The 13,407-nt window shown below is 54.0% G+C and overlaps 1 protein-coding gene across 6 annotated transcripts in view; it reads right to left on the reverse strand.

The window, feature by feature from the left end:
* Positions 1 to 2,889: 2,889 nt before the first annotated feature.
* The window catches only part of TTC12 (tetratricopeptide repeat domain 12), a 40,379-nt gene continuing 29,861 nt past the window's right edge, over positions 2,890 to 13,407 (reverse strand). For 5 of the 6 annotated variants that reach the window (XM_087868425.1, XM_087868424.1, XM_087868423.1 and 2 more), the window contains 8 exons: positions 12,138 to 12,230; positions 11,061 to 11,121; positions 10,132 to 10,269; positions 9,538 to 9,636; positions 8,997 to 9,065; positions 6,585 to 6,686; positions 5,181 to 5,280; positions 3,146 to 4,283 (listed from right to left, as the gene is read on the reverse strand). In XM_087868425.1, coding sequence (XP_087724551.1) covers positions 3,727 to 4,283; positions 5,181 to 5,280; positions 6,585 to 6,686; positions 8,997 to 9,065; positions 9,538 to 9,636; positions 10,132 to 10,269; positions 11,061 to 11,121; positions 12,138 to 12,230 — 1,219 coding nt within the window. In that variant the 3' untranslated portion in view covers positions 3,146 to 3,726. Of the gene's footprint in view, positions 3,040 to 3,145; positions 4,284 to 5,180; positions 5,281 to 6,584; positions 6,687 to 8,996; positions 9,066 to 9,537; positions 9,637 to 10,131; positions 10,270 to 11,060; positions 11,122 to 12,137; positions 12,231 to 13,407 lie in introns of those variants that run through there. The other variant, XM_045797807.2, reaches the window with a different exon arrangement.

Raw genomic sequence — 13,407 nt, forward strand, 5'->3', positions numbered from 1 at the left:
ATAACTGCTCGCCTTCATCGGGGTGGGGGTACCTAGGAGATGAGCAGATTTTGGTGAGGGTGGGAGGAGGCAGATAGTTCATGGTAATTTCCAGCCTAGAAATAATAGTCGCCACGAAGTAAGCGCCTTCTGTTTTCCAGTCACTGATACCAAGCACTTCATGTAGGTTTTATTTGAATGCAAAATTTTGCAAGTGTTGCGCCCATTTTTATAGAGAGGAAACTGAGGCTCAGAGAAACTAGAAGACTTTCCTCCAAGCCATGCCCCCGAGTGGAGGGACGTTTACATGCGAAGGAGTTAAAACCATGGTTGGAGTGAAATTCTGACTCCCCTACTTAGCAGCTCTGTGATCCTGGGAAAGAAGTACTTACTGTCTTCCTGTCTTAGTTTCTGCACCCACCACGGGGTCTTTGTGAGGCTGTGGTGGGGCAGGGTCTTGAGGCACTGGAGGCCTGGCAAAGGGCAGATGCTCAGGCCATGGGCATCATTCATTCTCTCTCTGCGGCCCTGCAGGTCACTGGCCTCTGAGGACCAAGAGCCTCTCTTACGGGGAAAGGAAGTGAACTGTAAATGTTTTCTTCACCTCCGATGACTCTCTCCTCTTACCAGGCCCTCTGAAGAGCCCCTATTTTGAAGGCATTTAGAAAATCGGATGAATGTCATCTGGCTCTCCAAGCCAGGAAGTTCTTGGCAACAGATCCTCAGGAAAGTGCTTACAAAGCCAGGTCCTGCCCCTTTCTCTTATTTCCTCCCAACACTGAGCCTCAGTCCTGCCTCGCTGACCTCTGACCTCTGGAACCATGGCCGGCACATTGGCCAGGACGGCTGTTTCCCATCTGTCACCTGACACCTCTAGGGCGGTGGCAGGGTGCTCCATAAGTTCCATATTGGTCCTATTCTCCTTAGGATAGACAACCTCAACTCCTTGGCCCGTGGAACCAGCAGACGGCTTTCCCAGAATAAGCCGTGGCCCAGAGAGTGGGAAGGAAGGTGCTAACGGCTCCTGGTACAAGATGAACCCCTTCTCCAACACCGAATTCGTTTTTTCCATGCCTCCTGGGAGCCCTGTGTGACAGCGTGCATCAGCGGTGACAAGACTGGGCAGGTGGGCTCGCGCTGGAGATGAACGCGGTGTGTAAAACATCTGTCTCCCACCCGAGAGGAGGGAGCTCGGTAGCTGCAGCCGGACCCTTGTCTAAAGCGGGCAAGATGACTGCTCTCAGCAGGCACTCTGAAGCAGAAATAATAATATAATTTGACATTCCCTACTCTTTGGGGAAGAGATTACACGTATAATAGCCATTTTCAAAAGCCAGGGAGGAGTGCAGCCAGAGTGGCGGGAGGAGGGGCGCGAACTTTGCGTCGGAGGAGCCGAGCCTGCTGGCTCTGTACAGGCAGCCTTTCATTTTTAAAGCTCCTCCGAATTCTCTCTGCAAACAGCACATTTTGCTGTCTCTCATTTTCTTCTCTGTGCTCTGTTTAGCATCAAGCCAGCTCCCTTTGCCATTCAGTAGCCTCTCGAAGTGTGTCTGTTGGCCTCCTGGGTCTGAGCAGGCAGGTCCTGACCCCTCTGCTGCAGCCTGTCCCTTGGCGGCCACCCCGGGACCGTGCCAGGGCACCACCACAAAGGACTCCAGTGAGCTCGCCCCAGCCCCGCACGGTGCACGAGGGGTTCAGGGCTACTGATTTCCTTCCAGCTCCTCCAAGTGCCGATTATTAATCTTAGCTTCAGAAGCAGGGTTCTTAATTCACACTGAGGGCTACCGCACTTGTGAAGAGCCATTTCTTTGTGCGTACGGAATAAAAACTCTGGGGAGGGGAGAATTTCCTTTCCTACATGGGTCCAGAGAATGTCCAGCTCTGATTCCTTAAGGGACATGGGCTTTACCCTTGCTTGGGCCCCTCAAATTTCACCCAACTGATGCCAAAGTCAACCCCTTCGACTTCAAGATGGAGCCTGTAATCCTTTGTGCAGCACTTTATAATTCCTGGAGCGCCGTGAGCTCTGAAAGATCATCGAGGCTTCACAGCAATATAGGGGACTGGCCAGCAGGTATTCTAGCTTTTCCAGAAGCGGCAATCAAAGCTCAGAGAGGTTAAGTGACCTGCTGCCCACCCTAAAATGGTCACATGACTGTGATGAGCCCTGGGAGAAGAAGAGAAGTCACCTGTCGGACTTGCCATTTAGGGACTTGGGGTCTAGAGGTGGCAGCGGCAAGGGAGCAGTAGGTTTGGGGCGGGGGGAGAAAGCACAGGGTGGGTTTGGGGAATAAATATGTCGACATTTATGTGAGGTCAGGGTGGAGACAGTGCCCCTGCTTTGGCACTTCAAGCAGAAAACCATCTAACACGTGGAACAGGTGTTTACAAATCCCTCGATGGGCTGGACGAAGGCACCAGGCGGGGCTTCCGGGGACGATTCCCTGGATCTTTGAGAACTCCCTGACAGGGGAGCCACCACCTACCACTCAACCCACTGAATCCAAGAGCACATGGCACAGCGGCAGGCTAGGCCTGAGAAGCTGCCAGCAACACCACCGCCACCACCACCGCTGCCACTGTCCCTGGCCCGGAACTTGGACACTGAGATCCCGCTGTGGAAAAACTTGATGTTTCTAGCATGTTGCCAGCAGAAAATAGCCACAGGGGCAGGAAGGGCGTTCAGCTGGCAGAATCTAGTTCCTGTCTAGAACCATTGCTTACAAGGGAATCTGGGAAACATGGCTTCTTGTTTGCTGGCATCCAGCCCCTGCAGGGCAGGAAGGGAAGCAGAAGGAAGCGTGGTGGACGCCGAGTGGTTTCCAACACCGTGGCCAGGCTGATGCCTACTCTCCCACTACTGGTGAACACCAGAAAGCAAGCATGTGAAAACAATAGTCATCTCTGGAGTGGACATTCGAAAAGTCTTTATTAGCACAGGGCCCACAGCCCCGTGCTCGTGAAAATACATGCAGATGCCACGTGCCTTAATCCGCGATGTGCTTCATCGTGGAGCTGAGAATCTCTAGTCCGTGCAGCTCCTGCAGCTGAGCAGCAAATCTGCCGTGACCAGAAACCGAGGTTGAGCACATCAGTGCCGTGGCGCCCAGAGCCACCCCCTCTCAGGGAGAAGCTGGCTGGCAAGGCGGAAGGGGAGCAGCTGCTGCCCGGGGAGCCCTAGTGATCGAAGCTGGGAGGGTGCTCGGGAAGGTCCACAAAACACGGTAAATGCTGTCTGTGAGTGGCTGATCCGCTGGGACCTTGCTCTCAGGGACTCCCCAGTAGGCTGCCACTCGGAGCTCATCCTAGCTAATGTGCCTTGCTTTCTGGAGAAGAAAGATTTGATCCAGGCCTTCCATTTGGACAATCAGAATGTGACAGGGCCTCAGATGTCATCCAAGCCAACCCTCTCATTCTCCGGAGGAGGAATCAGAGGGTTAGTCTGTAAGAGAAGGAGCCAGGCAGGCCAGGGCTGCTGCCTGTCTGTGGAAGGCACCCCCTTCTACGCCAGGGCTCCATCCCTCAGACGCGGGGCGGGGGGCACCTTCTGGGAGCATGAATGACTAGGCGTTTCAGCACATCAGAACCCAGCCAGAGCAGAACAGAAGCTAGAAGAGAAGCGATGCACAGCTAAAGCCCAGATCTCTTGCCCAGCTTGCCAGGTGGTCTGGGACGCGCCATGCTGCCTCTCGCTTCAGTTTTCTCCAGCACAAGACTGTTACCCTCCCTGGACATTCTCCCATATGCTCAGGCCCCAGGGGAAAAAGTGAAGCAGGAGGGATGTGTGGGAAGAGGGCGAGAAGCTGGAGGAGCAGGAGGGAGTAGGATGGAGGGAAGACCGCGGCAGTGAGCGCATGGAACACACCCCTGCCAGAGGAGAATCTTCCGCTCTGACCGGAGCCCAGAGCTCCCCAGCCCCGCAGGGAAGCAGCTACTGGGCCCAACACCTGTCGGCACAGGAAGCTCCCCCTGCAGAATGGGGGACACAGAGGCCCGGCCACCGCACGGCACCTCGGCTGGCCCCGCGGCTTGCGGGATGTGACCGACACGGGCCACCCGGCCAGGAGCCGTCACGTACCTGGGCTCGGCCGTGCACAGCTTCGCCAGGGCGATCCCCGCGTTCAGCTGCACGGCCGTCTTCTGCGCGTCGCCGCCCGCGTGCCTCAGCAACACCTGCACGATGTCCGTCTTCAGAAGGGGAAGCGCGGCGTAGGGCACCTCCACGCAGTTCCCCAGGCACAGGGCGGCGTTGCCCACCACGATCTCATCCTCGGAGCTGAGCAGCTTCATCAGAATGCCGAACTCTGGGGGACAGAAGACAATAAGCATCTGTCCCCCCAGTCCCAAACGGGAGGCTAGCAATGGACGCGGCGGGCACAGGGAGTGTCCGTGGACACTAAGCGTCCCCAGAGCTGACGTGTCGTCCCTCAGCAAGTATTTGCTGAGCACCGTGAGCCTCCTCAGGCCTTGCTGTGTCTCCGACGTTTCTCAGGTGCCCAGAGCAGTGCCCAGGGTGGCACGGCTGTTGTGTGAATGAATGCGACGCGTCGGACAGGCCTGTCTTCCCTGAAGTCCCCGTTCTTACCCCCTACGCTCCCCCTGACAGCCCAAGTGGGAGGCCACTGGCCTGCTCCCTGTAGCTGCAGGGCAAGGAGCAGGATCCAGGGGAAGGGCCCACTCAGCCCACTTCCCACGCATTCCAGAGCCAGTGGGAAGGCGAGCACTGGCAGGCTGGCCCGCCGGGAAGCCCGGCTACGGACGCCTGCAGCCACTCAGTTACTAGACCGATGCTGGCTCTGACTCTGCTCTTCTCCAGCTCACTGAAGGTTGAAGGTGTCCGCCCACCACCCCTTTGAAGGGCGAGAACCGTGTTAGGCCAGTCTAAGCAGCATACTTCAGAAACGATTTCCGTCCACTTGGAGCGGGGGGCGGGGGGCTCCCCGCATCAACCCCGTCATCTCTGGTCCGCGTCACAGCGGAGTCTCCAGCATGGGCCTGCTATGCGTGCGCAGCTGGAGGCTCGTTAAATGTTTCCAGAATGGGGGGAACGGTGATCTTACTCGGTAAACACCGAGGCAGTCTAGGGAGAGGTTCACAGCGCTATGTGAGTCTCTCCCCGCTCTTGTCCCAGGTCCCTTTGCGGCTTCCAGGATGGATGAACCCCTGGGATGTAGGCTCCACTTAAGGGAAAGAGCACTTACTTTTATCCAGTCTTATCACTTCTTCTCGTGCTTCGTGATAGCTATTCGTGCAGACAGCTAGCGTCTTTGTGGCATATCGTGATGCAGTCTGGCCCCCTGTCTGGGTTTCAGAAGGAAATCAGAAAAAGAAAGTCAATCCTAGGATTGTTCTGGGCCAGAAACCAGTGAGCAGCCGTGCCTGTGTTTGTGCGGTTTCCGGAACTTCTGGAACACTGCTCCCCTGAGAATGCCTGTGCTTCCTGGGGAGCAAGCCAGGTCCCTGTCGGGGTGGTGTCGTTCACATTCCCAATATCACAGCCCACAGCCCGTCAGGAATTCCAATGGGCCGCGGGCCTGTCACGCACACCTGGGTAGTTCCCCTAGAAGGCTTTATGAGTGAGTGGTGAGGACGGAAGGATGCTGCCGGCTGGCCGATCTACCAAAAAGAGAGGAAGAGCCCCTCTGACCCCGTGTCACGTCAGCACTGGAGAACGGGGAGTGACTTGCTCAGGCTTTCAGGCTGACAAGCCTGCATGGAGAACATCACAAATCTAGATCATTTTAAGAAGTGACAACTGTCAAGTCATAACCCTCAAAATCACCCAGAGCAGGGTCTTTAAGATGCACATGTGCACCTTCCATGCATAATGCACGTGCGTGTGCAAGCCACCAGCAGGCTCCAGCGGGTGTGCGAGAGCGGCTCAGAGTGGGTCATCATCGACACACAGCCTCAAGCCCGACCCGCCGTCCCACCCCCTCGATGTTGCTGTGCCCAGCAGCGGCCCCCCGACGGAGCACGCTTCCTGGCCCTGCTCCGCCTGGGGCTCGATGAGAAGGTCTGCCATGGGGTCGTGACGCTAACATGGTGGGTGAAGCTCGCCGGGCATGGGCAGCGTGAGCAGGGGCCGCAGACGGCAGCCCCGTTACCCACCTGGCCCTCTCAGTGAGCCTACTCAGCGGTTGCACTGACTGCTCAGACCCCAGGAGCATCCTTTTGTCCCAGGGTAAGGCTGCACCCTCCGTAGCCCATAAAGGGAGCTACAGTCCGCACTCTCCAGGCAGCCGGGGAAAGCGTGGCGAGCAGGACGTGAGCAAAGTAAGGGGCCCGTGGGACCTTGTGGAAAGCCACTCCGACCGTTTCTTTCGGGGGAAGAGGCCGTACACTTTGAAGTGAGGCTTGCCTGGTAAGCAGTTTTTATGGATGCTCCTCATGAACGATTTACTTATTTGTTCAACGATCTTACGCTGACGTGCAGACTGCTGTCTGGGTGACAGGCGGGAGGAACCCTCAGTCAGGAAGTGTAACATCGGGCAGGGGTGCAATGGCGGCCCCCCAACTCAACACGGCCCTCCTTAATTCTGTCCCCCGGATGATCTATGACGCCCCGGGAATTCAAGCGCGTGTGTCCGGGGAGCTCACTCTACCTTCAGGAACTTGATCATCTTCTTCACCACTCCGGCTCTCAGGGCCTCCTCCACGATCTTCCGGGAGGAAGAAAGGGTACGGCTGAGGACGCCAGCAGCTCTCTGAGTGAGGTGGAAAGGAAAGATGATTAACTGTTCTGTTCAGAAACACTGAAGACCTTGAAAAGTCAGTAAGTAGCCTGGGGAGGCAAAAACGATCATTAGTATGGGGAGCAAAACCCACACCTCGGTTTTAACAAATCTGGAGCAGCCCAGGACCATGCGGTAAGCAGCATTCTATAGCTGCGGGGCAGGTGACACCGAGGGCTGGAAACTCAGCCCCCCGCACACAGAGGCCCGGCTCACTTCAGCTCGACACAGAACTGACCAGTTCAGTGCTGGCAAAGAAAGTCCTGGACACCCCACAGCGCTCTGGTAGCAGCAGGCCCTTTACCAGGTGGTAGACTTCTTGCATTGACCCTCGGGTCTCGTAGCTTTTCCTTCATCTTGTCTGAATCTCTTTGTCTGTTCTGTCTGGGAGACCTCATTTAGGATTTTCTAGTTCCACTTTCCTTTTTTTTTAATAGCTAGCTGTTTCTGTCTTATAGATAGAACACTATCTTGAATCTTTCCGAGGACACAAATGATACTTATTTTTTCTTGTTTCCTGTATCCTATTTCTTTCAAGTTGATTTTTCTGTTAATCTTGGTTTTTCTATTTCTCTGTGTGGCTTTCCTGAAATGTCCAGTGACCCTAGCTGCCCATTTCTGGGCCCATTTCTGGAAAAGCAGTACAAGTATGTTTGGGCGTGCTGTGTTCATGGGGATTTTGTCGACTGACAGGTGGAGAGGAGGCACTTCCAAATCCTAGAAAGCAAAACATTCTTCTCTGGTCTTTCAATTCCACAAGAGAAAGCAGGCTCAAATTTTCCAGCCGAGGGATAGCTGCCTGGTGGCCACACGTGGTCCCCCATCTCGTCCTCGTGCCCTGTGTTGCACCTGGGGCTCTGGGGTCTCCATCTCCTCCAGGGTCCTCCAGGGAAGACCTGTGTCCCTATAGCTGTAGGCTGCACGTTTCTTCAGCCCTGCCTCATGAATGATGACTTCTGCAGCTGTTCTCCATCTTCCAGGAATGGGTTAAAATGCTCAAAAAACCGACTGGTGACCTCTTGCCTGTTTGTCAATGTGTGTTTCTAACTTTTTTTTTTTTTTTTTTGTCCCCTAATGCTTTCAGTCTGATTTTAATGAGGTCTCCCTAGGAGGAAGGGATAAATGTGTGTATTATCACATTATCAGTTTTGTTTCCCTCAGCTGCTCCCTGCAGGTGCTAGAATGTTGCTAGGGTTGACACTGTGGATCTTTTTTTAGGCCCGAGACAGTGGGGAGAGCACCCCCCCGAAGGACGAGACCGCCCTGGTGAGGCTGTTGCTCCGCAAGCCGGTCAGCCCCGGACTGAGGCACAGGCCGGGTCCGGGGGAAGTCTGGCCGGGAGAGTATGGGAAGGGGGAGCTCGGAACGACCCTAGGCCTCGCTCTGGTCTAAACCATTCAGAGAAACCCAAGCACCTGAGAAGAGTGGTGCTCATCCCTTCCGGTGTCGTGGATCTTCTTTTGAGGGTCTGATGAAAGCCAGGATGCCTTTCCCATGAAAACGCACAATACACTCAAAGTTGTCTATACAATTTTAGGGGGTTCTGGGGAACCTGGAGACCTACCACACACTCCTGGAGTTCACATTAAAAACCTCTATCCCCTCATGTCTGAATGGACTTCAGGGAAGTTACAGGCACACTAGCCCCAAACAGGATTCATCCGATCTGCTCAGAACCTTTATTATGGTCCTGGACCCAGTCCCCAGTCTGTGCCCCTTGAAGGCTGGTTTCCCAGACCTGCTGGATGTGCCCTAGTTGTTTCTCTAAGCGCGAGGGCCCTGACCTAATAGACGGAAAAGTTGGGGTGATTACTTATGTGAGTAAAGAACTAGGATGGCAGCAAACAGTCTGGTGAATGTACCGATGTTCTCCCAGTGCTCTGCTAACCATAGGTCTTTCTCAGCTTTCTTACCCAAATGTCAGAAACAGAAACCAGAAGGCTATCCCAGCATATCTCTCCATGGGGGCTAAAACCATTACGCATAAATAACCTCCAAGGTCACAGGCTTCAAAATTCAGGCCTGGCAAAGACAAATACAGGCCAGAGAAAGAGAATGTAAATAAAATCTTGTGGCCTGTCCGATTTGTACCAGGATATCTTGGAACAGGACGAATCAGATAAATTATGTTGTGTAAGTTGTTAAGTTGCAAACTACAGAAAAAGGGATTCTTAACTTGGGTCCGTGGACTCTGGGGGTCCACAAATGGGCACTGGGTGGGGGCGTCACCAAATCTCCAGGAACAAAGGAAGCTGTTTCCGGATTTCCCTGGGAGACACTTACTGTCAGGATCCCTCCATCCTGGCTGTTCAGTAGAAACATGCATCTCCTGCTCACCTCCAGGGCCCAAACCTGCCACGACAGCGAGCGAGGAGGACGTCTGAATGGCCTGTTAATCTGAATCCTCCACGGAGCTTCTTCCAAGCACACAGCCTGACCTCTCGCTCTGCAGCAGGGCCATGCTCTGGCCATATTTCCCCTCCCAACCCCTTCTTTGGTCACTCTTACTTTCTCCCATGGCTGTCTCCCGAATTACAGGGCGATACCGTGAGACCAGAGACAACCTTCTGCTGGACTTTGCAAATGCAGAAGCTAGTACCATGCTCAATACATCTCGGACACTCAGTCCATTTTCTGGAGGAACATCTGACTGACTCATCTACCTCTGGGAGGAACAAAGTGAGAGCATCTGTCCAGCATTCCCCATTCCCGCCACCAGGGTTTGAGTCCTGTGCTATTCTCTTTGTGAAAATGAAAGCAGTTCTGGCAATGGCACAGGCTTGGGGTGCTCTAGGGCTCCCAGCAGGAGGAAGGAACGCGGCACCTCACAGACGATGGGGGACTGAAGACACAAATTCATCACGAGTCCCAGGAGTGTGTACAAGACCTCTCTGAACAGGTCCACATCCTCCTCACACCGGGCCTTTGAAAACAAAGCAAAGTAATCAATGACCTTTCTGCCCTGCAGCTTTTCATGGCCATCTCATCCCCTTGGCCATGGCCCCAGCATTACTTACACTCCCTGAATTGTCAGTGTCGGGAACCTAGGGGATGTTGGAGGATCAGAAACCGGTTCCATGGGCTGGCGTCAGTGCAGGAGACTTGCAAGGAGTCTCGCTGCCTGTGCCATGGGACTCTGGCTCGGCCTGGCCCTGGGGGTAGACTGGAGCGTGAGCTGCTGATGTGGGTAGTTAAGCCAGCTCCACCAGAAAATCCTTCAAACCTCTCCAGGGGGGCTGAGGCTTGACCTGGAGGGCTCTGTAAGGCTGGCCACCCATAAAATCTACAGTTAGAGGAGGGATAAGCCATTGGCTGCAGTACTCGCCAACAGGATTTTTGGAAAGCCAGATAATCAAAGAGAGGCCAATACTCCCAAAGCCGGAGCAAAGACTAATTCTGACGAGAAAAGTTATGATACCATGAGGCCCAAACAGGCCTCCCGGAACTCTTCACAGGCAGACATCTGTCTTCGGACGCCGGCCTTAGCACTGAGGTTCCCCATGAGGGCAATGCACCGGCAGAGAGCTGAGGCGTTGGTTACCACGGGATCTCTCTTCTAAAAGCGAGTCAAGAGAAAGAAAGTCTGCAGAGAGCAGGCAAACGATGCCGGCGCAGTCTCTAGGGGTGCTCCTCACTCACAGAAATGTCTGGGAACCGGAGAGCGTAATGCCACCCAGGGCCGTCAATGGACTCACGCTGGCACCGGGACGGAGGCACGCAGAGTGCAGACACCCAAAAGCACCTTAGCCTGGAATAGGGGGCCTGGGATTTCGTCCTGGGGATGCCACCAAGCAGCTGGGAGAACTTGGGCAAATCTTGTCCCTTCTCAGAGCTCCCATTTCCACATGTGTGGAATATGGGGGTGTGGCTATGTTCTCAGGTCCCCTGGGACTTCTATGGCTCCCTCGGGACAGGTCCCCGTCACAGCACGCTCTCCTAGAAGAACCCCACCCTGCAATGTCCTGCTTCATTGGCTCAAATTACCACTTGTCCTCCTGGTGGGGATGACTGCCATTGAGGGGACAGGGCTGCCCTGCGGTCCTATGACTGGTCTTAGGGTCAGAAGGGGACAGATGCGGACTGACCCTCCCTCTCCCCCTTTACCTAAGACACACAGTCCACATCCACCTCTGTCTCCCCCATACTGGCCCCATCCATACGCCATCCCCACCTGTCCCAGCTGCAGTTGTTTTAATAACTGAGAATTGTGTAAATTCCAGCTGTGAGTAAATGATTAATCAACCTGAGGGACGATAGGAGCCCTGGAGTGTAAACTGTGTTTAAATGGCTCTGCTCATGAGCCTGAGAATGCCTGTCACGGGTGATAAAAGTGAGGGGCTTGCTCACCAGAACACCTGTGAGTGCCAGGAGCACACCTGGAAGGCTGGCCTGGAACCAGACTTGGAATCTGTTGAGAAAACACCCCCGTGATTTAGCTCTGCGTGCACAAACTGTAACATAAACACAGCGTCTGGGACAATGGAGCCGACTGTCAGAAACTCTGCCCGTGTGGTTTGCAGCGTGCATGGATGATTTATTCTGAGTCCCCCCCCTCAAATGTCACTGGGTATGTAACGTGGCTTTAATTTTTCTAAGTCTGGAGAATTTCCCTTGATGTTAAATAATAGATCTCAGATGGCAGCTTTCTCAATGCAGAAGTTGCTGGAAGTCCTAGATTTCTGCCAAGCTGACTTAACACCACCCCTGCCCTCCCCTCGTTCTGAGCCTGTGTGCCCTGCAAACAGGAAACACAGTGCAAGCGTGTTTCTGGAACACAGTTGTGGGGAAGGCCCAGATGCACACGCGTCTGTACATGTGAGAGTGGCTCTTACCTGTTCCCAGATCATGCCAATGGCCTATGAGCACAAACAGCTCTGTCTCATTATATGACCATTTCTAAGCAAGACACCCTAAAGTTTGGGAGGAAATTTAAAAAACAGACCAGAGAGGCACTTAAAAAAAACCTTAAGAATTATGAAAATCTGCGATGTTTGCTGTCTTCCCCAGCAGCTGAGTGGAGATAAGGGGGGGGGTTACCCACAATGCCACTCGTAACCCCAGGGGAGGCTACCTTCTACTGTGCCTTCTCTCATATTCGTTCAACACACACTTGCTGGGCAGTTCCTATGAGGCACTGATGAAGGAAAAGAAGCTTCTCCACTACAGAGCAGGCTTGTTTACTGTGAGAGGTACTGTTTTAAGTATGTTGCTGCTTCCAAACTCATCGAGGACTGGGTCCCCCTGCACGCAGACAGATTGGAGTGGCCAACTCCAGCCCCCTGCTTGGAAGGCATCAGCCCTCCTACTCAGTGAATCTTGTGATGCTCCATTGGCCAAGCCTCCCTGCATACTGCACATTTTTAAAGATCAGACAGTTTAACAAAGGTTGAAGAAGAAATGTCAATTTCTGGAAATAAAAATTACCTTTCTTCCAGAGCCAAGTCTGTGAGCAGTCCCATAGCTGAGTTGGCCTCCTTATCTGAGAAATCGAGAAATGACACCAGGGCTTCCAACAATCTGCAAAAATCCACAACAACCTCAGAGTGGGCTGTCCTCCAGCTGAGAGCACCCCAACAAGGAGACCGGGCAAAGAGACCAGGAAGGAGTCTGCGTCCGGCTCAAAGAAGCTGAAAGGGCGGCCTCGCTATGTCCTCCTAGGAAGCCCAGATCCCTGCCCACCCCAAAGACAGAGACAATCTCCTACAGGAATGGCTCTGCCACTTGCTATTAATTCCGAGAGGGTTGAACAGTTTTGGCCAAAGTTCATTGACTATCAGATGTCAGCTGGGGCGGAATCTCCTGTGCCTCTGCCGTGTGACTCTGGCTCAGCCAAGTCCCATCACGTAAGTGACATCCAAGTGGCATGCTTACTAATCTGCTGATGACTAAAGTGGGAGGGAGGGCCCCCTAATGAGCTGGGGGATGGAATAAGGATTCAACAAGATTTTGACAGGCTGCTGAATATGTCAGACGACATTTAATAGGGTTAAATTCAAAGTCCTCCACTTAGAGCTGGAAAGTCTATAGAAGCAATAAAATTGGGAGACCTGGTTTATGCCTGGTTCATACAAAAGATTTAAGGGCTTTCAGCCAGTTGCAAACGTAGTATGAGCAAACAGTCTGGTGCAGCTGCCCGAGAAAGCCAGCGCAGGCTTCAGCTGTCCAAACAGACTGCCTGGCACCACTGGGGGCCATTTGTCCGGCCAAGCTGTCCTAAGCACCTACAGGGTGCTGAGTGCCGTGCTTAGGACAGCGGCGCAGTCCTGGGCTCCTGGTCGCCTACAGTGACCCGCGTGTGTTAGGTGGTGTGTTGGAAGTGGGTGGATGTGAAGTGGGCTCAACGTCTAGCTGGCGCCAGGTGCGGGAGGACAGAGATGAAGAAGGCTTCAAAGAGCAGATGACCCTTCAGCTGTCACTTGAAAGTACAGGGTTCACTTCTGTTGGTTCAAGCAACAGTGCTTACGGAGCACTAAGTGCCCGGTGATGGGGTCGGTTCTGGGGCCACAGCGATGGAACAGGACAATGTCTCAGCCCCAAGGAGCTTGCAGCCAGTGTCGGGCACCATAGGGACCGGAGCGGAGCATCTCCAGCAGAGCACCCAGCACTCACAAAGCCTCAGGGCACACGTGCGGATGGCTAGCAGCTCCGTTCAGCCACTGCTTAGGGCGTGAGGAGAGGACAGTGAGCAGCAAGG

The sequence above is a fragment of the Ursus americanus genome, chromosome 16 (assembly GCF_024610735.1).
Source record: "Ursus americanus isolate L20-20 chromosome 16, mUrsAme1.1.p, whole genome shotgun sequence".
Classification (NCBI taxonomy): domain Eukaryota; kingdom Metazoa; phylum Chordata; class Mammalia; order Carnivora; family Ursidae; genus Ursus; species Ursus americanus.